Source organism: Ictidomys tridecemlineatus, chromosome 14, assembly GCF_052094955.1.
Source record: "Ictidomys tridecemlineatus isolate mIctTri1 chromosome 14, mIctTri1.hap1, whole genome shotgun sequence".
Taxonomy (NCBI): domain Eukaryota; kingdom Metazoa; phylum Chordata; class Mammalia; order Rodentia; family Sciuridae; genus Ictidomys; species Ictidomys tridecemlineatus.
The window spans coordinates 1328392-1351867 of NC_135490.1; the positions used below are offsets into that span (position 1 = coordinate 1328392).

General features: G+C 56.2%; 1 protein-coding gene across 10 annotated transcripts in view; it reads left to right on the top strand.

Annotated features, from left to right (window-relative positions):
- The window catches only part of Myom2 (myomesin 2), an 83459-nt gene that overhangs the window by 37768 nt on the left and 22215 nt on the right, over positions 1-23476 (top strand). For all 10 annotated transcript variants that reach the window (XM_078030726.1, XM_078030728.1, XM_078030727.1 and 7 more), the window contains 14 exons: positions 1730-1891; positions 3866-4007; positions 5848-6047; positions 6625-6678; positions 10849-10976; positions 13332-13515; positions 14650-14824; positions 16266-16387; positions 17738-17925; positions 18733-18859; positions 19828-20006; positions 21019-21133; positions 22574-22730; positions 22813-22919. In XM_078030726.1, the coding sequence (XP_077886852.1) occupies positions 1730-1891; positions 3866-4007; positions 5848-6047; positions 6625-6678; positions 10849-10976; positions 13332-13515; positions 14650-14824; positions 16266-16387; positions 17738-17925; positions 18733-18859; positions 19828-20006; positions 21019-21133; positions 22574-22730; positions 22813-22919 (2040 nt within the window). The remainder of the gene's footprint in view (positions 1-1729; positions 1892-3865; positions 4008-5847; positions 6048-6624; positions 6679-10848; positions 10977-13331; positions 13516-14649; positions 14825-16265; positions 16388-17737; positions 17926-18732; positions 18860-19827; positions 20007-21018; positions 21134-22573; positions 22731-22812; positions 22920-23476) is intronic.

Below are 23476 nucleotides of genomic sequence, written 5' to 3' on the forward strand. Positions count from 1 at the left end.
AGATGGACCTGTGAGGATGCTCATGCCAGAAGCCATGCAAGGGCAGCACCCCGTGAAGGCGAGGAGAGAACTCACGGGAGGAGCGCCTCTCGCCGACCAGGTCTGGTTCGGTGCACACCACCTCAGGAAGGCCTGTGCTGGCATGGCCAAGATGGAGGGCTCTGCCGCAGTAGACTGCGCGTCTCTCCCCTTGTGTCCCTCTGTGAAGGGTGATGTGCTCTCAGGGCTGGAGCCAGGCTCTCTGGACACGCGTCCCTTGACTGTGGGGTGCGTGTCACTGCGGCCCCAAGCTCACCTCCTGTGCATGTTGCTCTGTCTTTGATTGTGGTTGCTGTCCCCTGGTTGTGTGGGTAGGTGTGAGCCACTCGGTGACACAGGGTGGAGTTTTATCACAGTGCCTCCCACCGTATCGTATTTTATCTGCCGTGTGTCAGCCGCTATACTAATTCCTAAATCAGCCAACAGGAAAGTAAGGGTGGAGAGAACAGCCCAGCGTGTCCGTTTCCACTACATATCTGCTGTGGTCATTCAGAGGCTTTGGCCTCTCAGGCACCGGGAAGCAGAGGTCAGACTCTCTTCACTCTGGGTCAGGGCATTGCTGAGCTCTCGTTCAAGATTGATACGATCCGTTTTAAAATTAAAAATGTAAAGAGCTCCTTTTCTTGTGAAAGACACAATATATGTGTATTGCAAGCCATCATCCCCCACATGGTAGTTTCCCCACCCCAAGCTGACCGGGATCGGTTGGCTGCATGACGTGGTCCTGTCCCTGTGGACTCCTTGAGAGGGGACACTGCTCTCGGAGAAGTCTCCTGCTGTGGGCGACGGGGCGCCCTGTGGGTGCTTGCCTCCTCGCCCGTGTGCACATCTGAGCTGGTTTGTGGCTTTCCTGTCGTGCGTCTTTGAGGGACAAAATGCTCACCGCACCCCCTTTTTCTTTCCTTGGAACAAAGCCTGAGGTCTGTGTTTGGTGCTGTCATCTGCACCCGTGTTAGGGTTCTGGACGCGCGCCTCCTTTCCGCACCACAAGAAAGCACCTTCTGCTCCTTTCATGGCCGATGCTGCCCTTCTGGGTCGAGTTCTGTGGGTGTGAAACATTTCTCATTTTTTCCTTTGTTTCCCTAAGTCCCAGTCCTGAGCATTTCCCCATTAGCTGACCTGCCATCTGCATCTCCTCTTCTACAATCGGCATTTTCACATCCTTGCCTTTCTGTTAAAACATTCTTTAGTGTTGATGGGTCTTCAGTTTACTTATTTATATGTGGTACTGAGAATCGAGCCCAGCGCTCACTCACGCCAGGCCGGCTCTACCCCTGAGCCCAGCAGCCTGGTCACTGCCTTTTGATGCGAGGGTTGGTTGGCATCTTGTCCCTTCCCAGCCACAGTGGTGAGGACCCTCCCAAGGCCAGCCCTGGGGTGGGCTCCTGTCCACGGGAGCACCATCAGTAGGCGCTCCTGAGTACCTGCTGGGTGCCGGAGGATGCGGGCGGGAGCAGGCTGTGTGCTGAGAAGCGGGACCCACAGGGAGCCTGGCCGGAGAGGGCGCGCTCAGGGCTCGGCTGTGGGGGCCTCTGCTCCCCCGGCAGCTCTTCCCACTGCGCTTCTCTGCGCATGTGCTGTGCGTGTGACTGGACTGTCCTGCCTCTGGGAGATGTCTCCAGCAGCCACTTGGTGCTCCTGTGCGTCGCTGGGGGGCTTCGGAGCCAACCTGAACTGGATGCTCTTTCAGATGTGCTGCTGAAAGAGTCAAAGTGGACCAAGATGTTCTTTGGAGAAGGCCAGGCGTCGCTGTCCTTCAGCCACCTGAACAAGGACGACGAGGGCCTGTACACCCTGAGAATTGTGTCCCGAGGCGGAGTCAGTGACCACAGCGCCTTCCTGTTTGTCAGAGGTGAGGCTGGGGCACGGCCTGAGCCTGCAGAGAAGGCGGGCCCACAGCGAGAGGGTCCGAGCAGGGGTGCAGGAGGGGCGAGGAGGCCGCTGTCCTTGCAGACCTCCCTGACACAAGGCAGGCACTGCCCGGGCCCGCTGGTCAGCTGCCCTGAGAGAGGAGGCCACATAAGTCAGAAGAGATGTGGCGTGGCCTCCCACCCATCCCCACCTTCACCAGGGTGGAGGGGCCCTCGGAGTTAGTTTGGAGCGAGAGACGTGTCCAGCCTGGGGAAGCCAGTCAGGACCCCCCCCCCCCCCCCCCCGTCCCTGCCAGCTCACAGAGACGGGGACAAGGCAGCACTGCAGTTCCCATGGCTCAACCTCAGCTGGACCCGTGTCTGGGACATCCCAGCACAATGACCAGGAATTTCCGAAGCTCTGGGTCAGGCAGGGTCCCATGGTGGGTCAGGGCAGGGCTCTGAATCCTGTTTGTGGAAAGAAAAACAAGATTCAGGATGTGCCAGGCTCAGTATCGGCAATACACATGTGTTACCCCCACACATTTATGACACAAGGTGTGACGGGAGCGTGTCGGGTAACAGCACTCACACACGTAGTACGTGGCATCATAACACGGGCGTAAAGTGTGCGCAGGACAGATCACACTCCTCGAGGCTCGAGGCACCGGGACCAGCCTTAATCGTGCTGCAGCTGGAGACGGTTCCCTCTGTGAAGCCACGGGCTCTGACCTGGGAAGGGGCTGTGTCCTTCCTCAGCGTCTGCCGTGGCCTCCCCTGCACCACCCCCTTGCCCTCTGCAGGCTCCTGAGAGACACAGTGGATGCTGCCCGTGGTAGCTGGTTGGCTGCTGCCCTGGTCCGACTGTCCGGTGATCCATCCTGATGGGCAGGCCTTATCTGGGCTCAGGGTTCATCACGTGACGTCATCGTCACGGCACAGGAGCAGGGCTGCGGCCCAGGTGTGGGGACCTGAGATGCAGTCAGTGTGCCGTTTGTCCACGTGGCCACCTTTGGGCCAGTGTTTAGGGAAGGCTCCTTCATTAGAGAAGAGCTCAACACCAGGACACGGACCTCACCTTCCACACGTCCCCCAGACCCTGAGAGTTGGCCAGGCGGCGACCTCGGACCCTTCCAGGTCTGGCAGGCTTTATTAGGATGGCATTAAGTGTACCTTCATTCTCTTGCCTTCTTCTGGATAGATATTTCACCCCTTTACAGTGTGATGATGCGACCCGGCTGGGACTGCCTTGCTTATCCCGCAGGAGGGGACCGTGCCCACATGGGCACTTCACCCGCTGGTGACTTGTGGGGACAAATGTGAGGGAAAGCATGGGCTCATGTCCAGAAGCCCCAGCTCTTCAGGTGCTGGGGAGACTGTGTGGGAAGCCGTGCGCTTACACTGCTGCACGTGCTCCAGCCAGGCCTGCCTTAAGCCCACCTCTGGACAAGGAGACGAGATGCTCAGAGTGTGAGCTGCAGACACCGCTGCTCCCTCCGCACGGCCAGAGTTAAGACCTGAACACACAACCTGACTGCATTACGGCTTCATGACTCTGTAAAAGAACAGGTCGAGTAGTGACCCAAACTTTTGCTTACGACTTCCAGGAAAAAAAATCCCTCCCAATTTTAGGGATTTTGAAATACGCACGTGTCTAAGGCAATATTTCTCAGGCATTAAAGTGCCGACCCATCCATCTTTGACACCGTGCCATCACGTGACCACATGAACGAAGAAAAGGTGGACCTGAATCTCAGATCCAACTAAAAAGCCACACACTTGAGAGTCGTGCAGAGGGCTCGGTGTTCCGAGTTTTAAAACGACTCCTAGGTGTGTCCAGAGGGTGGACGGGTCTGAGAGAGCCAGGCGGACATGGCGGTGGTCTAGCCCAGCAGGCAGATCTGAGTTTGCAGGAGCAGGACCAGGCTTGCAGTGAGCCTCACTTTAAGTGACAGTGAGCATGTCTTCCCACTCAGACGCTGACCCGCTGGTCACAGGGGCTCCAGGAGCACCCATGGACTTGCAGTGTCATGATGCAAACCGAGACTATGTCATCGTCACGTGGAAGCCACCCAACACCACCACCGAGAGCCCCGTCCTCGGCTACTTCATTGACCGGTGAGTGGGCTCGGCTTTCCTCCTGTGGCGGAAGCTCCTGAAATTAACATCAGCACAGACAGCACCTTCGGGCACATTTACAGATGCCAGCCTCTGTTGCTCTTCCCGACTGGCTCGGGAGCATCACTCCTTGGGTGTCTCACGCTCTTGACTAAGTGGTTGGGAAATATCGCCTCCTGGTCTGAGCCCAGGGTAAGCCCGAGGCTACTTTGTGTTGATATTGGAGCCTTGTTGGCTGGTGGCACCCAGTAACAAATCCGGGCAGGCTCCACCCCGGCAGCCCATGTGCTGAGTGTCCCCCTGGGCCTAGAGCAGAAGGGGCGCCCATGTGGCAGGCGATGCTCGGCCCCCACCCTGAGTGTCAGTGTGGCAGGAGCCACGCCAGGTCACAGTCCCCACAGCTCTGGTCTCTTGTTCTATTGAGTAAGAAGGTCTCTCTGCTTTCCAGGTTTAGCTCAAAGGATAAATACTGGATTTGTCTTTGTATTAATAACTTAAATTTAGGCCACCGTCAGATCCCCTGGGTTTAGCTCTTTGATTTTCCTTTATTGGCTTAATCCTCAGAGCCTGGGAGGAGCACTGAGCTGGCCCAGTGCGTTTGTTAGATGTGGAGTCCTTGGTCAGACGCTTCAGCCATGGGAAGAGATGGCTATTACAGAAAGTGAATTTAGAAGGGGGCAGAAGGGGCAAACTCTGGGTTACGAGGGGGTTCTGGCAGGGATTCAAGATGCTATGGATATGACAGTAAGGTTGGTGGTTTTTCGGGAAAGGAATCAGTTGGTGTGACTTTTTGGCTTAGGCAGATGGGCTTCTCTTCTCCAGCCCAGTGGAGCCCCTGTTTAGCTAGGCATCCGCCATCCAGAGACCTGGGAGCAGGCAGCGGGCCTGAAGAGTGCCGTGTTCAGGGCTTCCCTCAATCAACAGGCCTGCCACCCCTGGGACGCCTGTGTGTCCACCGTGCCGTCACATCCCTCCACGCACCTTTCAGTCAACAATCCTCGCTCCTCCCCACTGACACCTATCCAGAGCCACAGAAGGCACGTCCTTCCGCGGCCTCCACCATGGACCGGCTGTGTGCTGAGTCAGTCTCCGCAGACCCCAGGGCTGACCGTGCAGGACTCTGGCTGGCACAGGCCGGGTGCATGGATTGAGAACCTCTGTCTGACCTGGCAGCGGGGAAGGGAGTGGGTTTCTCCTGACATGAATGCGCCTTCAGGCTGGCGTTCTCGGGGGCATGTAACACGAAGCTTTTACGCTTAGATTTCTTGGCCACTGAGAAGTAGGGGCTGATCTTTCCTGCCTTCCAGGCTCCCGTCAGAACTTATTTCCAGGTATTTCTGGACAGAGACATCTTAACGTTATTCAGTGTACTGCAGTCAGCGTCCTAGGAGAATCTGTCCCCTGGCTCAGCTGGAGAAGGCGCATGTGGGGGCACTGAGGGAAAGGGGCTGCTTTGGCACACAAATTGGGGAAAGAACTCTGGAGGTTAGAGCTGCGATAACTGCCTGCGGCTATTGTATCCAAATGTGTTGGAAGGCAGGACGATCTGAAGCTGTAAAGTATGAAGACTCGGTAACTTTTCTATCTTCTGTCTATCTGGATACGATACCTATCTGCTGTAGGAGGTATTTATAAAGAGGTAGAGAAAGATATTGCATTTCCTGAGTAGCGCTGTCTTCCAGTTTGTTGTTCTTCTGTTTGTGGAAATCCGTATTTTCACGGCATGGATTTTGCCCTGTGGGAATCTCCAGGAACAACTGAAATGTGAGGATTCGCCTGTGAATATCTGGTAGTTGTCTGTGACTGTTGTTTTCTACTTTCCCCCTGTTTTTATTGGAAGATGTGAAGTGGGAACTGACAACTGGATTCAGTGCAACGACGCCCCAGTGAAGATCTGCAAGTACCCCGTGACGGGGCTTTTCGAAGGACGGTCTTACGTGTTCCGCGTGAGGGCCGTCAACAGCGCCGGCATCAGCAGACCTTCCCGGGTCTCCGACGCTGTGGCTGCCCTTGATCCTGCTGACCTCAGAAGGTTACAAGGTAGGCTGGGGACATTTAAGTGAAAGGACGCCTGGGTGATTTTTCCTTTCCCTTGGACCCTCCATGTGTGAGCCTCAGGAATGCCGCTAAGAGCCGAACCTTCCGGGATGTACTCCCGTCCCCATGACTCTGTCAGGGTCCTGCAGAATGCGGGCGGCCAGGCTGACATCTGCCCTTTCCAACCAGTGCTTCCTGTCATGGAGCTCTGCCCTGGAATCCCTTCTCAGTCCACAGATGACATATCACAGCACATAATGGGGCGCGGGGCCTTGAAGCCAACTGCCCTGAATCTGAGTCTTCGCTTCACGTGATACAGGTTCCTCTCCTTAACGGCATGGGACCCTTAACTGTGGCCCAGGGTACTTTCCTTACCTGCCAGGGTCTTTGGGTCCACTGTGAGGAGCTGAGAGGTGCTAAAATGGCCAGGAACCTTCCAGAACACCGTCTCCGCCTCTTCCCGGGGACTGGCTGTGTTGCAGGCAGATGCAGAGTGGCTGGAACCTTGCTCTGCATCAGGGCTGCCAACTCTTGTAGGCACCCTTGGGTGCCAGCTCAGCATCACCGTTTCTCTCTGCAGCAATTCACCTGGAGGGGGAGAAAGAGATCGTGATCTACAAGGACGACCTTGAAGGTGAGCAGCTCCGGGGCACTTGGTTTCGGCTGTGCCTGCTCCGTGGTTTAGGATGCTGCTTAGAGACATGGAGGTCAAGACGTTCGCACGATGGGCACAATCTCTCCAAGTGGGAAGGAAACTGCAGGTTGAGTCTGCGGGCTTAAGAACCACAGATGTTAAAACAGGCAAGAGGTGAGGGCTGCGGTGGCCTGTCCAGCTGGGCTCTCAGAGCATGCTTCTGGGGACCACGAAGGGAGAGCAAACTGAGCCTGAGATTCGATGGCACGGGCCTGGGTCAGTCTTAGAACTGGGTGCTGTCTTAGAACTCTGTTAATAGAGGTGTTTTATTTACCTATTTTTTAAAGCAAAAATTTCACTTCTAACATTTAAACTCAAATGGACTGAGTCTTTTCTGCGGAATGATGTTCAGTTGGAAAGTTCCTGTCTTTCCTTATACTTAATATTGTGAACACTTCTCACTGATATCCTTCTGAGAGGCAGCTAGAAAGAGTAGCTAAGGAGATTCCAGTGTCAGTGATCACATCACAGAGTACAGGAGGTGAGATTCCGGATCAACCTGGAGCCACTGGCCCAGAGAGGTACTTCTTACCTCTTCTTTATCAACTCCCACAGGGCAGTGCTGGAAGAGCTTCTTCCCTGAGACCGCCGCACATCTGGGTTTTGCTGATCTGCTTCCGTGTTTGACGTGTGCAGCCTCCACAGTGTGCCTGCTTTGTTTCTTATGCCCGGGAAAGATTCCTTTCTAGGGCCCAGGGTGAAGGTGTGTCTCGGCTGCCCACAGGGAAGTCAGGTGCTGAGGAATGCCCTCGAGGGCTGTGCACAGGGGCCGAGGCAGCACCGAGCCCTGGGACACCTCCGCTCCAGGGCCTTAGACAGCAGCAGGGGTGCTCCATACGTAGGAACAGAAGGCAGTGTCCTGCGCAGGCTGACTCCCGACTCCCAGTCTCCTTCCCCCAGCCAGCAGCGCGCCCAGTGCACAGTCACGCTCTACCTTGCTTTGGTGGTTAGAACATAGAGGCTTGCACGGTGGAGAAACCACTCCGGGCTACACTGGGGAGATTTCCTTGCCGCAGGCCAGCCCTGCAGGACAAGGGGTTCTGGTGTGCCCAAGAAGGGCAGTTCCACCTCAGGGGAGACGGGGTCAGGGGAGAGATGCAGTCTGCCCACAAGGGCGACACCTAGGGATTCAGACAACCCAACACAGGGAGCAGGTGTGACTGGCTTCACACACGTCACTCATTGATGAGATCCTCTCTGCATAAGGTCCTTGTGGTGAGCAGTGCAGCCAGGAAGTGACACAGTCGGACAAGTCTTGGGGGCAGGGACCTTTCTAGCTATGCCTCTTGGTGGAGCAACTCTTACCTGTGGACGCCAAGTGCTGGTTGCAAGGCGGGGCCAGCCCTCAGAGGCCCGAGTGCCTGGAGCAAAGCTTCAGGACAGCTTCTCCTGTGCAGTGGGTGGGCAGGTCCTGGGCTGCCCTCCTCCTCGGCCAACTCCTGGGTGGGGTGCAGCTTTGTCCATGCCCTGGGGACATTTCCAAGGCTCTGTTTACACAGCTGGCCATGGAGGCAGAGGCCAGGACCCTTAGATGAGGGATGACCTCCTGGGACATTGACAGGGAAGGGGCTTTGCCAGCCCAGGACGGGGAACAGGCGGCTGCCATGGTCTGAAGCCAGCCAGGTGGAAGGCTCTGGCTTGGCCATGGGACCTGGAACCCTTGTGTGCTCCCGTGGTCACCTAGCACTTGTCTGCTCCCGTGGTCACCTAACACTTGTCTGCTCCCCGTGGTCATCTAAACAAGGGGACCTCTCCTAACTAAAAGGTCCTCAGCGAGGAGGAAGCTCTGCAGTGTTTCTAAGCAACTCACCTGGGCCGAGCATTTGCTGCCTGGGAGCTCCTTTTTCTACTCTGTCTTTCCTTCACATAAGCTGATTTTAAAACATGGCTGTAGCCATTGCCTTTAGTGAGGTCCCTCTGTTCGCGGAGAAGGGCTGCCTGGCTGCTGTGGGCTGCTCCCTGATCGTTTTGGTCTCAGTGGGTCAGTATCTCCTTCAGGCCCGAGGTTAGAATGAACGCTCCTTCCTTGATATCGTCCACCTTGTCCAGTATGTCTTCATCTACCCTTTGGGAAGGCCAGGCCTGGCTCCTGCAGAAGGAAGTGAGATTGTCTGTGTTCTACTAATGGGCTTCCAAGCGTCCAGTGAACTGCCCTGGACTGGGCTGTGTGAAGCTCAGGTGCCTGGCAGCAGTTCACTCTGGGTTCTGCCGTGGGCCTTCCTGGCTGGGCGCCCTCTTGAATTCTGGGTTCTACAGATTGCAGCTCAACCTCAGGTTTCTGTGGCTGAGAAATGTCTCCTGGGTGGTCATGGTGTGCTCAGGTTGATGGAACAAAACTTGGGATTTGGACTCCGAAGACCCAGGCTTGGAGTTCAGTTCAGCTATGATGGTGGTGGGCTCTGGAAAGATCCGGGCTCCATTTCTGCATTCTGACGTTGAACACGCTGACTCCTGTCTGAAATCCACTGTAATCTTGCTCCATGTCTAAATGATGGCTGTGGAGGCTTTTCTAAGCAGCACCTGCATGAAACCTGTACTCATACACACACGTATAATGTATGCAGTGCGTATGCACACACGTGTAGTAATGCACACATAGGGGTACGTATGTATGTGTGTAAATAAGTGTTTATATATGTATGTGTATACATAATTTTTTTTTTTTTTTAGTTCGCAAAACCACTTTCTCCTGAAAGCACAATCCCAGCGTGTGGGAGGAGCTAAGCAATCTATGTCTTCTCCCACTGTCTCCTGTACTGCCCTGGTGCGCTGGACGGGGCTCCAGGGAGGCCTTCTGATAGGAAGCAGAGGCCAAGGGCAGCGTCACTGACTAGCTGCTGGGAGGCATGTGCTTTTGCCTCCTGGGTGACAGAGAACGTCTTCCTGACTCAGGAGTCTCACCCCGCGGGGGCCTCCTCTCACCAGGACCCGGTTCTTTTTCCTTGCCTTGGAGTCAGACAAGGCATTTCTCATTCCACTTTCTCTGCCTCTGCCTCTGCCCCCACACCTGCTGGTCAGCTTTGTCTTCCCTCTCTTCTTGGGAGCTACTAAAATTTCCAAGATTCATCTTTGGGAGCTCAGCGTGGGGTTCCCGTGTCTCCCCCCTAGCTGGGATCTCTGAGTGTGGACATGTGTGGGTGTAGGGAGGCCAGCCAGGGTCCCCCACTCCACTCCCCTGCCTCTGCTGCTGCACTCTCCTGGGACACGCTGACTCCTCTGTGAAATTCAACCCACTCAGCAGAATGACCCTACATCAGACCTGCGCTCCGGCTACAGTGCACTGTGCTCATAAATGAAACCCAACCTTGTTTTGTGCTGTTTCCAGGTGGCAGCTGGGCCCCAGGGGAGCAATTGGATATTGTGAAGGGCACAGAGAGGTCCTGGGGACAGTTCAGCCATTCTAATCATGTGCTAATCTAATTGGAAGCTCACAGGATTCTATTTCACAATTAAAGGGGCCACAAGTCTGCAAAGCCTCCACCCCTCAAGAATCTCTTATAAATTCCAGTATAGATCTCCAACACCTCACCTCGTTTTTAAAAAGATGAGATCAGAAGGGAGGCGTGCCGGATGTCTCTGGTTGCAAATACTCTGTCCTGGTCATCTGCTTGTTAATGTCCCTGCAGAAGCTCAAGCACACAGGCGTAGCTCAGGGTCCTTGCGGATGTGCACAGACCCTGTGGGTGAGGGGAGGAGCGGGTGTGTCAGGAGCTGACTTGTGAGTCGAGTGCTTGGAGGGCACAGGGGAGGACAGCATCGGGGAGGGTTGTTAGCTCCAGCACGGTGTCCACAGCTGCCCGGGCAGACGCAGGTGGCGGCCTTCCTGCACACATTCCCAGTGGGGTGGGAACTCGTGCTGGGAAAACACTGATTCCTTTCTCGCAAATCCTTCCCCTTCCAGCTCTCGGATGACACTCCTGTAAATCAGAGAGAAAAGCAGCTGGACTATCTCTGAGGTGCCTCATGCTCCGGCTCTGAAACCGTAGCCCTGGGATGCTGGCCTTCCCGATGGCTCTGTGACAGCAGCAGGGCCCAGGCTGCACCACCGGGCTATGCCCAGGGAGCCCGGGTTGGTGTTCACACGGTTCATGCAGTTCCTTTCTCCTGCAGGTGACGTTCAGATCCCAGGCCCTCCCTCCAATGTGCACGCCTCTGAGATCAGCAGAACTTACGTGGTCCTCAGCTGGGACCCGCCCACTCCCCGGGGCAAGGAGCCCTTAATGTATTTCATTGAGAAGGTAATCTCTTCAGAGCCCGGCCAGCACACCTCATGCTGTCCCTTTGCTGTGCTTGACAGAAGGGCTGGGTCCCCCTGGTCTCCGCGGACACTCACAGTTAGAATAATGGGGGGGCAGAGTTGTGACTGTGCGGAGTGTCTTGGAGTGGGACCTGGCTCCAGGGGAAGGGGTCCTACCTGGGCTTTGCCACCCAGTGCAAGCAGAGCTGCGGCTCTCCTCTCTGGTTTCCGTGCCCAGCTGAGCCCGAGGGATCTGCAGACTTCCTCCAGCCCCCAGTGCTACAGGTCCTGAGAAATGCAGATGGCTCTGCTCAGGCCTGTGCACCAGCCTGTGCCCACTGGGTGGTGGTCTTTAGAGGGAATCACCTGGTGGAGCAGGCTTAGGCTAAGGATCAGGCCAGTGCCTGAGGCGTTGATGACGGGGACACACTTAGAGAAGGCAGAGTGCACTGCAGCCCGGGATGCCCACACACGGGGGCCGTGGTACACATGCACAGGTGCCCTGAATGCAGTATGCCTTCTCAATCAGCCTCTTCTGTTGCATTGGCAATGCAGGCTGCGGCACTCGACTGATCTGGAGACTCACTGTTGGGTTGTGGGCTATGGTTGAACAACACTGTAAAGTCCTACAAACCCTGCAGCTAAGGTTTTGTGATTTGCTCAACGTAGAGCTCAGTGCATGGTGTGCACAAGCAGTGTGGGCGTAACTCTGCATGTGGCACACCACACAGCTCCGTGAGGAGGCGGATGGAGAGGAGCGAAGTATCAGACGGTGCCTGGCGACACCCGGCCCCCACTGGCCAGCATGCCAGCCGCCCGGGCAGTGCTACTTACTCTGCGTGAGCAGGTGCTGTGGGCACCACAGAAGCACACAGGGCACCCACTCGCGGCCTATCCCTGGTGGAGGCACCTCCTCCCCACACGACCCTGCTCTCCTTCTGCCCGTGCTGTACCAAGAACCTGCGGACACATTTTAGGAGGAGGGTCCACCTTTGGGCCATGGAGTCGGGCCTTGGTTCTTACTGGCAGAGGCCAGGACGTGCAGACCAGGAGTGATGGGTGGGAGCTCCCAGGCTCCTGCCTCCCCGCGTTCACCTCCTCCGACAGCAGACGTGCCTCCCTCCGCCATCCGGCTAGAGCCAGGGTGCAGTCCTCAGGGCCTCAGGGGGCCCTCCCTCAGCAGCTGGCTCCACAAAACCTTCCTAAAAGCTGTGGCAGTGCACACCTGGGATCCCAGGGACTCGAAGGCTGAGGCAGGCAGATTGCAGGTTCAAGGACACCTGTGCGATTTAGGGAGACCCTGACTCAAAATAAAAAAGGACTGGAGATGAGTAAGTGGTAGAGCATGCCCCGGTTCCATCCCCAGGACGGCAAGATTTCAGAAAATGACTTTTGCTTCTGCCAAACCGAGAGGCGATTTCCCCTTTCCAGGTGAATGTCTCTCCCAGGGCTGTGGCTGCTCCCCGAACACCTGCTCTTCCTGCAGGCTTCAGCAGGCCCACAGGCACCCCGTCCCGGGCACCCACCTTCAGAAGGCAGTCTCCCTCTGGAGGGAAAAATCTCGGGTCATTTAATAGAGATTTGGAAGCCGTGACCCAGGAGACACATTACCTATGCAGTACAGAAACGTGGAGACTCGGGAGCCCTGGTGAAGTCCGACTCACCATGGTTCCAAGAGGTGAAACAGTGGTGTCACCCCGAGGGGCGTGGGCAGCCTGCCTCACAGCCTTTTATGTGTGGCACGTCACACACAGGCCTCTTGTGCTACACAAGATGGCAGGACCCTGTCATCGGCTAGAGACCGCCACACCACCATGCAGGTGGCCACAGGCTCTTCGTACACCCACACCTGGCTGCGCTCGCAGCTCGGGTCACAGGCCCATCACACCAGCACCCTCTAGGCAGCTGCCTCAGGGTGAGAACCTTAACTGCAGTGTGAGCCACCAAGCGACAGTGGGGTTCCGTGAATATTCTCCTAATGAACCTTTAATTATATATAGGCCCTTCCGTTTTATGGAAATTGCAACCTGCGTATTGATTCCTTTATGCTCCTAAAATTCCTTCACTTTAACAGAATCATGTTTATTAATAAAATTTCCAACCTGGGCAATTTCTTACCCACTTCTCCAAATTGGCATCCCTTTCATATAATTAGCAAACGAGTCCTGTTGTCCCCTGTGTGGGACAGAGGCTCCCAATGTCCTCTGTGCAGGACAGGGGTGTCTTACCGTCCACGGTGCAGGACGGGCACATCTGTGGTCCTCCGTGCGGGATGCCATGGTGTGGCAGCTGGATGCTGTGTTCCTTTGCCCTCCCGGGGTCTCTGGTTTAATTCTGCCCTTCCCTCCCTCTGCAGTCTGTGGTTGGGAGTGGCAGCTGGCAGCGTGTCAATGCCCAGACGGCCGTGAGGTCCCCTCGGTACGCGGTCTTTGACCTTGCAGAGGGGAAGTCGTATGTGTTCCGCGTTCTGTCAGCCAACAAGCATGGCCTGAGCGATCCGTCGGAAATAACACCCCCCATCCAAGCACAGGATGCCATTGGTAAGTGGTCATGGTGAGCAGCCAGGCTAGGGGACAGGCCAGCAGCAAGGTGACCTTGGAGACCAGTGGAAGAAGTCCCTAGTGTCGTGTGCACCACAGGGCCCGTTGGTGTGGGATCCCATTTTACCAGCAGGGCAGGGACTGAACCCAGTGGCACTTAACCACTGAGCTGCATCCTCAGCTCAACTCAGCAGGTTCTGGTCAGTTCTCCACCATCCTCCAAAGTTCTGTCTTGTCTCCATGAAATCAGCAAAGGGGCTGACAGTGGGTTCAGGCCAGGGTCCAGCCCTCAGCATGGTTCAGCCTCTTGACTGTGTGGCTTGGAAGACCCTCTTGGAAGCTTTCAAATGTGAACCTGGGGACGTTTGACCCGAAGTCCACGCTGAAGCCCAGCAGCTAGCAGGAGGCCTCCCTCCCCCTGGGCCTCCCACGAGAGCTGGCTTAGGACTCCCACTCTGGCCCAGGTGTCTCCTCCCTGCTTCAAGCCACATTTCATGGGAAGGCAGATACTAAATGAACCAGGCGGGGGGCTGTGTGGGGAGTGGGGTCGCAGCTGCCCCAGGTCTTGGATGCCCTGGTCAGTTACTCAGGCTTCTAGACCCACAGGCTGGACACTCCCGCCACCTTGCAGAAGCAGCCCAGCCTGTCTGGCTGATTGGCCACACAGAAAGTGGCAGTAAGTGGCACACGGGGGCGTGTGGCTGAGGTGGTGAGCTAACTGCTTCTAGGGATGTTGCTGACACCAAGGGCTGAAATGCTAGTGGCCATGCCCACGGGGGCCTGGCAGGGGAGAAGGTCAGAGGGTCAGACTGATGTGATCCTGGCTCCCCTTCCTCCAGGCACCCTATTTGCTTAGACGGTGTGACTTGCCCAGGCAGGCGAATCTGTCCTTCCCGTGATCGATCTGTGGACTTGTGATGACAGTTCCTTTTGGGGGGTCGTGTGGGGTGTGGGGAGAGCACCCTGCCACCCCATCTCCCTTGCTCCTTGTCCACGTTCCACCTGCAGCTCCCACCAGCTCCCCATTCCCTGGGGAAAAGCCCAGCTCTCTGCAGCAACACCTGTGTGCTGACCCTCTGTCCCCCTGCAGTGGCCCCTTCAACTCCTGTGTGCTGACCCTCTGTCTCCCTGCAGTGGCCCCTTCTGCGCCTGGCCGAGTCCTTGCTTCGCGGAACACCAAGACATCCGTCGTGGTGCAGTGGGACAGGCCGAAGCACGAGGAGGCCCTGCTGGGCTACTATGTGGACTGCTGCGTGGCAGGGACTAACCAGTGGGAGCCGTGCAACCACAAGCCCATCGGATACAACAGGTGCCCCACCTGCTGCCCCCGAGCAACACCCTGCCTCGGTGGGCAGGTAGAACACACACCCCAGCTCCAGAGCAGGGCAGACGGCTGGGACACCCCTAGACACCGTCTGTTAGGCTGGTCACAGAAAGGGGTGGGTAACTTGAAGCTCTGCCCACACAGTGAGCTGGCACTGTGCCAGCTGCTCTCCATGGAGTTGATGTCTGTCCATCAGACAGGCTGCCCCCGTCTGAGCTCTTCTTACTGCCACGGAGGACTTTGCAGGAAGCAGGAGGGTTAAGACGGAGACTAGGACGTGCCGGGAACTTTGTTTTTCCACACTGACATTTTGAACTTGCCTCTATTTTTTCAGTTATTATTGTAGTTGTACAAATTTATGGGGTTCAGTGGGACAATTGGGTTCACACCCCTAGTGTGCAATGACCCCACGTAGGCAGTGGTGCATGTTTCTGGGGTCTGCTGCGGCTTCTGTGCATGCAGACCTCAGGCAGCCCTGCTTCACTCAGCCCCGACTGGGAAAGTGGGGCTGCCATGTCAGTCTGTGCAGGCAGCACAGGGCCGAAGCTAGCACCGTGACTCCTGGAACTCACTACGCCCGGGTCGGGCCGAGTGAAGGGGGGCCCGTGGTTGGTGGGCCTCTATGTAGGAAAATACAGGCAGCCAAACAATTGCCCTGTGGGTGGTTAGTAATGATGGGGTGGCAGTTTTCAATTTAAAATCTTTTTAAAAAGCATGCTATAAAAAGCTGTGGTTAGCAAAGGCAGGAGGAATTGAGGAGAGCAAAGCTGGATGGTCCAAGGGTCCTTGGCCCCAAATGGAGAGAGACCGAGCAGAACAAGAGCATCAGCAGTGTTCTCACATGAATGTCCACTACATAGCGAGATAGCCATCGCTGGGGTTCACTGGATGCTCGCCACACGCAGGCTGCGTGCTTTCTTGTAGTTCCCCCTTGAAATCTCAGAAGGCCACCACAAGCAGGTCTCATCACACCCGCCGTACAGATAGGAGCACAGAGCCCTGTGGGGCCGGGTCTGGTGAGCACACACTGTCTGCCAAGGGTCAAGGCACTGTCAGCCTGTCCTGTCTGCAGTTTGGTGGCTTCTCTTTCAGTTCTAGATACATGTGGTTCCCAAGTGCCAGGAGCTGGATATTTATTTTCAAAAGGCCTTTGATTTGGACAAGACCCAGAAAATCAAAAGTAAAGGCAGAGGCTCAGAATCGGTGACTCTGGTGCGAGGTTGGTCGCTCCTGGTGTGTCTGATGCTGAGCTGCCAGATGTTGAATCGGTTAACGGAGGCTGAAAACGAAGGCCGTGAGGTGCTCTTGTAGGAAAGCTGGCTGGGTCTTAGTGCAAGGGAGCGTTTTGTCTGAAGAGCCGGGAATGAGCCTGCTGCAGGAGAAGGACCTGGATGAGCCTGTGCCGTGACCCTGTTGGTCTTCCCAGGTTTGTGGTGCACGGTCTGACCACGGGCGAGCAGTACATCTTCCGTGTTAAAGCCGTCAACGCCGTGGGCATGAGCGAGAACTCCCAGGAGTCGGAGGTCATCAAGGTCCAGGCGGCCCTGAGTGCGTAACCTGTGGGAGTCCTCGGGGGTGCCTGGGCTCTGCATGAAGACGCTCTCAGGGTGCACTGCAGAGGACCGGAGGGCAGGGGTGGCGGCCGGCCGGGGAGCACAGGCCTTCTGCTGAGGCCTCTGGTCAGCTGGCTGCTGTGTGCAAATGCCAGTGTGGGGGGAAGCAAGGGGGTGCCCCTAAATCCCCAGTGGAAACAGACACCACTGCAGGCCAGCTTGAGGCCCAAGGCCCCCATTCACACTAAAAGGCAGGCCGCAGGGCAGGACTGTCTCTTTTCAAAGTGTGTGGAAACAGAACCACCAATGGCCTGTAACTATTATTTTATTAATTTTTTTGGTTCCAGGGACTGAACCCAGTGGCACTCAACCACTGAGCTGCATCCTCAACCCATTTTATTTTTTATTTTGAGCCAGGGTCTTGCTAAGTTGCTGAGGCTGCCTTTGAACCTTTGAACTGAGGCTGATCTGTGAGCTCAGTGTCTGTGAGGGCTGCTGTGGATCTTTCCTATCCAACACACCGTATCTTTGGTCACATTCATCGGTGTTTCAAAACACAGTTGTCACACATTTTGAATCAAGTATTTTCCTTTCACTTCTGAGAGACACTTGTGGCTGTTTTATTGTTTTTCGTCTGCAATTAAATTTGCAAACATTTTTGGAAGGTCAGGTTTCCCTGCTGGGGTCTCCAAGGAGCGTCAGATCTGGCCATGTGCAGGGCTCCAGGGCGAGGAGTTAGCCCCAGTTTTTCCTGGTCCTTCCCAGCTGTCCCAGGAGGGACGTCCAAGCGCCTGTCTGCCTTCTCGGCCCACCCTAGGGGATGTGGGCCACTGCTCCCAGTCAGCAGCTGGCCCTCAGTACTGGGCGGCTCCAGGCGGCTCAGTCAGGGAAGCTGCTGGATGCTTGCCAACTTCCTGGGACGAGGTGGCCCTTTCCCGACGTGGGAAATGTGCTCTCATGAGCATCTGCATCCATCCAAGCCTCCACGGTTGCAGGAAGCCAAAAGGCACGGGGATCAATGCTGGTCCCCCGGGGCCACGCCCCGTGGTCGCTCTTCCTTCTGAGTTCCCCTTAGTGGGCCACGAAGGGAACCTTCTGTGGTCCGCTGTCCAGACCAGATTGAGACGGTGCGGTGCCTTGCATCCTGCAGACACTGGTAGATGCATTTAGAAAGAGCAGCACTGTCCATGAGGGAAGCTGTCTACCCATCCACTCATCACCTTTAAAGGGCCAGTGTCAGAGGCAGAGAGCTGGAGGGGCATGGGTCCAGCCGTGCCCCACACCCATGGGGTGAGATGAGGGCACGGTGCCAGGCGGGTCACTTGTGCACTGTGCTTTCCTGCAGCCGTCCCATCCCACCCATATGGGATCACACTTCTGAACTGTGATGGCCACACCATGACCCTGGGCTGGAAGATGCCCAAGTTCAGCGGCGGCTCAGCCGTCCTGGGTTATTATATAGACAAGCGTGAAGCTCACCACAAGAACTGGCATGAGGTCAACTCCTCTCCCGTGCAGCAGAGGATCTTAACGGTGGGTTTCCCTTTTCTTTTGGCCTGGGAATGTTGGCACTCTCTGTTCAGTGTTCCAGAGCTTGATGACCTTAGGTGGTTTGATAAGGAAATAAGTGAGTGTAAAAATCCTAGCATCGTGAGGCCATGGAGTTTTGGATCTGGAAAGATCTTAGGCAACATTTGTTTTTTTTCTGAGAAGAAGTAAAGGAACAGAGGCAGTAATTGAGGGATCTGCAAACAGTGGGTGACCAGCTCGGTCCCTGTTGGAGCTCTAGCATCTGGCAGCGTGGAGAGAGGGGGACTGAGGGAGGGCCACAGGCAAAGCCAGGCAACCCCAGGCAGCCCTGGGCTTCACAGTCCACTTGCCCGAGCCTCTGGCTCCTCATGGGCATGGGACGAGCGACCGGAGCTGTCATTAGCTTCTTGGATTGACGTCTCACAGGGGCCACATATGCTGGGAGACAAGGGCTTTGGGGAAAAGTCTACTCTCTGTCTTACAGGAAATTCTGCTTTGTGATGTTTTATCTTTATGGTCTGTGCTTCATATGGAGCAGGTCATGATACATGCATGTTATAATACATGTGGCCAAAACCCAGGTTTGATGTGACCCTGCTTATATTTGCTGTGTTCAGCCACAACCTCTAGATGTTCTCTATTGAGTTCTCTGTTCCTGAGAAAAATACCCTCCTCTTTTTTAGGTGCAAGTAGCCTAAATGAGGATGGGCTCTGCTTTCCAGGGAGTGGGACGTGTAACTGCCACGTCTTGTTCTGGGAGCTCTTTTCTAGGGCTCTAGTTCCTGTAGTAACTGAGGCAACTCTGCGCAGGTGGAGGGCTTGGTGGAGGGCTCATTGTATGAGTTCAAAATCGCTGCCGTCAACCTGGCGGGGATCGGACAGCCATCGGACCCCAGTGAGCTCTTCAAGTGCGAGGCGTGGACAGCACCAGAACCCGGTGAGACGCGCCCCTGAACACACCACCCAGACCTGGGCTGGCCAGAGGGCCTTCAGGAGGTGTGTGGTGGGCAGCTGAGGTGGACGCCCTCCCCTCCCAGAGAGCCGACATGGCGACGATGGCAGAGCCCACGAGCCGTGCCTGAGAGTGGCCGAGCAGCCACAGTGCAGGCAGGGTGCTCGGGGCAGGCAGTGGGCAGAGGAAGGGCCAGCCAGTGGGAGGGACGGATGGCTGACCAGGCCACCGGAGGGTCCATGTTCCCAGGGTGTGGCCCCAGCCACTGCTTCCTGGGAACAGAGAGGAGCCCAAGGCAGGAGAAGAGGGCGGCAGGGGGAAGCCTCCAGGCCCCCGGGAGTGGACACAGCAGGCATCTCTCCTCCCTCCTCCTCTTTCTAGCGCCCCCTCCCCTGCCCTCCTTCCTTCTCTCTGCCCTACCTGCTCTAGTGAAGCCGACTTTGGCCCTGAGGGAAGTCCGGAGAAGACCCTCTCCTTTCCAGGGCCGTCAGGGGGCACCTTGCCGACTTGCTTAGACCCTGTGTGTTCTAGTTAAGATGGCGCCTGCTGGGCAGCTTCCCCTTCCTGTCCACAGTCCGGCTGGGGCTGGGAATCAGCAGCAGACAGCTCGAGGCCTACCTGGTGCTGTAGAGGGCTGAGGGGCCGTGCGCTAGCTGGCCTCGGGTTTCCACGCCAGTGGCTGCAGCGCGCACCTGCCCATTTCTGCCCTCCTCTCTCTGATGCCACCTGCTGGCCTGGGCCCGTGGCTGCACACCCACTGTCTCCCTGAGGCCAGGGGTGCTGCAGAGCAGAGCTGGGCTCTCCCCAGCCCCAGGCCAGCATCAGGACAGTCCTTCCAGGAAGGGCGAGCCCTCGGTGTCATGAGGAGGACATGGGGAGGTCCCGGCCCGTCTGCCTGTGGCAGAGGTCAGGGTGTGCGAGCTGGCTGAGCACAGGTCCAATTGGCTCTGCAGGTCCTGCCTATGACTTGACCTTCTGTGAGGTCCGGGACACCTCGCTGGTCATGCTGTGGAAGGCCCCCGTGTATGCGGGCAGCAGTCCTGTGTCTGGGTACTTGGTGGATTTTAAGGAAGAAGATTCTGGGGAATGGAAGACGGTGAATGAGGTGGCAACTCCAAATCGTTATTTGAAGGTGATTCGTTCATGGTTTCCTTTTACCTGAAGGTGTTTTTGCTCAAGCCCCTGAGGAACTTGTTCAGGTGGCTTGGATCTGACCCTTCTGGGCTCTGCACAGTGAGGGCAGGAACACCTGGCCGGGCAGGAAGAGCCCGGGAGGTGGTGGCAGGGGCTGTGTGGCCTGCCCTTTTCCTGGCCATGCCGCAGTCTAACAGAGTCCAGCACTGCCACAGTCCATGTTGACATCTGGACCCAGGAGCTCTCGGCAGCGGTGACCTGTAGGCTGTGTCATGCCCCTTCCACCCACAGCTCTCTACATAGCTCAGGTGACACGGATAGACGTCACTTGATGTGAGTGCACACAGTGAACGTGGCTCTGTCCTCTTTCCAAACATTCCTGTTTTAGCACTTGGGACGTATGTCCCTGGGTGGCTATGACAGCTGTCCTCGGTCCTGCAGGCCCCTGTGCCTGGAGGCTTGCCAGCTGCCCAGTGGTCCCTCCTGGTGTGGGCCTGGGGTATGGTTAGATGCCACGCCTGCATCAGGCCCTGGGTGCTCACTCACGGTGCCCTCTGCCCCCTGGGAAGAGCTTCTGGTGGGTGAAGAGATGGGCTCTGAGAACCCCACTCTCCACCCAGGACGGCCCGCATGTCTGTGTAGGGGAAGTAGCTAACTTTGTTTTGATGTGTCCAAGTGACCGTTTTGCAGTCACAGATCACCTAAGAGAATACTTCGCCCCCTAGCCCTGTGTCAAACATAGTTTAACATAGTTAAATCTGAACAGCAGATTGCAATATGATTTAGTTGTGCTTTAAAATGTGCAGAAGAGAACGCTAGGTACCCTAACGTGTTTCTTCCTGAAGCGAGATGGGCCTGGTGTGCATCTCTTTCCCTCTCTGCTGCTCGGTCAGTGCAGCTTTTCCAACCAGAAAAGCGATTTAAAGGAGGGAAGGTATGCTCATCTCAAGACGTGAGCATGGCAAAGTCGGTGTTTTCTACCCACGCCGACACTCCCCTGTCCTCTCAAGGTCTGTGACCTGCATCGAGGTAGGACGTACGTGTTCCGAGTGAGGGCCGTGAACGCCAGTGGGCCGGGGAGGCCCTCCGACACGTCAGAGCCGGTGCTGGTGGAGGCCAGGCCAGGTGAGAGCTGCCAAGGCCGCGGAGCAGCCGTAGGGGCGCGTGCAGGGGGCTGCTCGGGGGGCTGGGTGAGGGAAAGGGCGCCCCTGCAGAAAGCACAGGAAATAAAGTCGCACTCCACCTCTGCTCGTGCTCCGGACCCAGGGCAGGGGGACAGGGCTTGGTCATCATGACATTCAGGAAGGAAGGCGGCTTCTGGTGTAGCTGTGAGTTTAGATCAGAAATTTATGAAGCTGTCTGGTATTTTCTTGGTTGCAATGAATTAAAACCCCAGGAGTTATAAAAAGGAGACCCCTGGGCAGGACAGCTCCTGGGATCTGTGTGCAGGTGTGTGGCTTGTTGCTGCAGGCCGGCTGCAGCAAACTAACGGGGGGTGACGAGCAACTTGTGTAGACTGATACAGCAGGAGTGGGAGCCGTTTATTGTAGGACAGGAGGGGTATATATACATTGCACACAGCTTATCTAATTAACATAAACTAGATATAGCAGTCAACCAATAAAGGATCTCCACACTTAATGGCTCGCTGGCGTTACTGCACAAACCACTCCCTCTGCAAAATGCCAGGCGCCATCCTGACTTGTTTACAGACTCTAACATTTGCCAGGCGCCATCCTGACTTGTTTACAGACTCTAACAGCTTGTATTGTGGGAGGTGGTGGAGCCACTTGCAGAGACCCTGCTGTGTCCTCTGGGGCCTTCACTGTCCTGTGGACTCTTGTTCATTTAGTTCTGCTGTCTCTTTGTGACTTCTCCATGCTTGAGAGCATCTGTATCCTGTGGCCTCAGTTCTGCTCTCCCGCAGAGGTCGAGCTGTGCCCCTCCCCTCTTTTTTGTTTTGGTACCAGGGATTGAACCCAGGGAAGCTTAATCACTGTATTTTTGTATTTTGTATTTTATTTAGAGACAGGGTCTCACAGAGTTGCTTAGGGCCTTGCTAAATTGCGGAGGCTGGCTTTGAACTTATGATCCTCCTGCCTCAGCCTCCCGAGCTACTGGGATAATAGATGTGCACCACTGTGCCCTGGACAGATCCCATCCTGATTTCTAAGAGCTGAATTCTGGCTGGCCACATGTTGGCCATGGCTCCACCCCTGGGAGGACTCAGCAGACAAGCAGTACTCCCCAGAACCAAGATAATCACCTGTGTGGGTGAAGTTGACCAGCATAGGTGAGGGCAGGTTAGGCCTCAGGGAGAAAGGGGTCAGGCCTGAGAGGCAGCCCCTGGCCTTCTAGATAGTACTGGACACAGAAAGGAAGTGGACAGAAATGTGGTGACCTGAAAGCAGCCAGTCCAGAGCTCCCTTGAGTGCTCGGCTCCCCCTCGGCCATCTGGGTCAGTGGACATTAGTGAAAGTGCTGATTAGAGACGCTCTTCACCTGTGCCACCACCCTCAGAAGACAGGACACTTGTTGCCAGGCTCAGTCACCCTTGCTCTGCAGGCACGAAGGAGATCAGCGCTGGCGTGGACGAGGAAGGCAACATCTACCTGAGCTTTGACTGCCAGGAAGTGACGGACGCCTCTCAGTTCACCTGGTGCAAGTCCTACGAGGAGATAGCCGATGAGGAGCGGTTCGGCGTGCACACGGAAGGCGACCAGTGAGCCCCCGGGGCCGGTGCTGGGAACCCTGGACATCCCACACAGCAGCAGGAGCTCACGCAGCTCTGTCTCTGTTTCCAGCTCGAAGCTGTACTTTAAGAATCCAGATAAAGTGGACGTGGGGACCTATTCGGTGTCCGTGAGTGACACAGATGGCGTGTCCTCCAGTTTTGTTCTGGATGAGGAAGGTAATGTCTAAATGGCGCGGGCTTGCTGTTTTGGTTTTATTCATGCTTTCAAAGAGCGATTCTGGTACCGACTTCTGTATCCACCTGTTTGACTAAAGAAGGGGTGTTTGTTGGAGGCCAAAGGCGGCATATTCAAAAGAGTCAAAATTTACAATCAAGCAAATCCAGAGTGGGTGGTGTCTGCCACACAGAGCCGTGGGGGCTCAGGTTTCACAGTGTTCTTGGTGAGAGTGCAGACGGTGGAGGAGGGCTGGGGTGGGGGAGAAGTCGGCCTGGTGCGCTGTCCACTGAGTTCATAGGCAAAGGCCTGAGGCAGGGGGCTGTCCTTATCCCCACCCCCGGGGGCGGGCGGCTCTGTGCTCCTGTCCAGCCCTCCCCTCCCCTGCTCCCTCAGCCCTGGGTGTTGTGAAGAGGTCAGCCGTGGGGCGGGCGCTCTGCAGCACCCACAGTAGCGTCACAGGACCTCTGAGGGCCTTGGAGGCCAAGGCGGCTCAGCTAGTTCTGCAGGGTGCAGGCTCCCCGGGTACTGTAAGGCTCACAGGCAAGTCTTTGAGTTG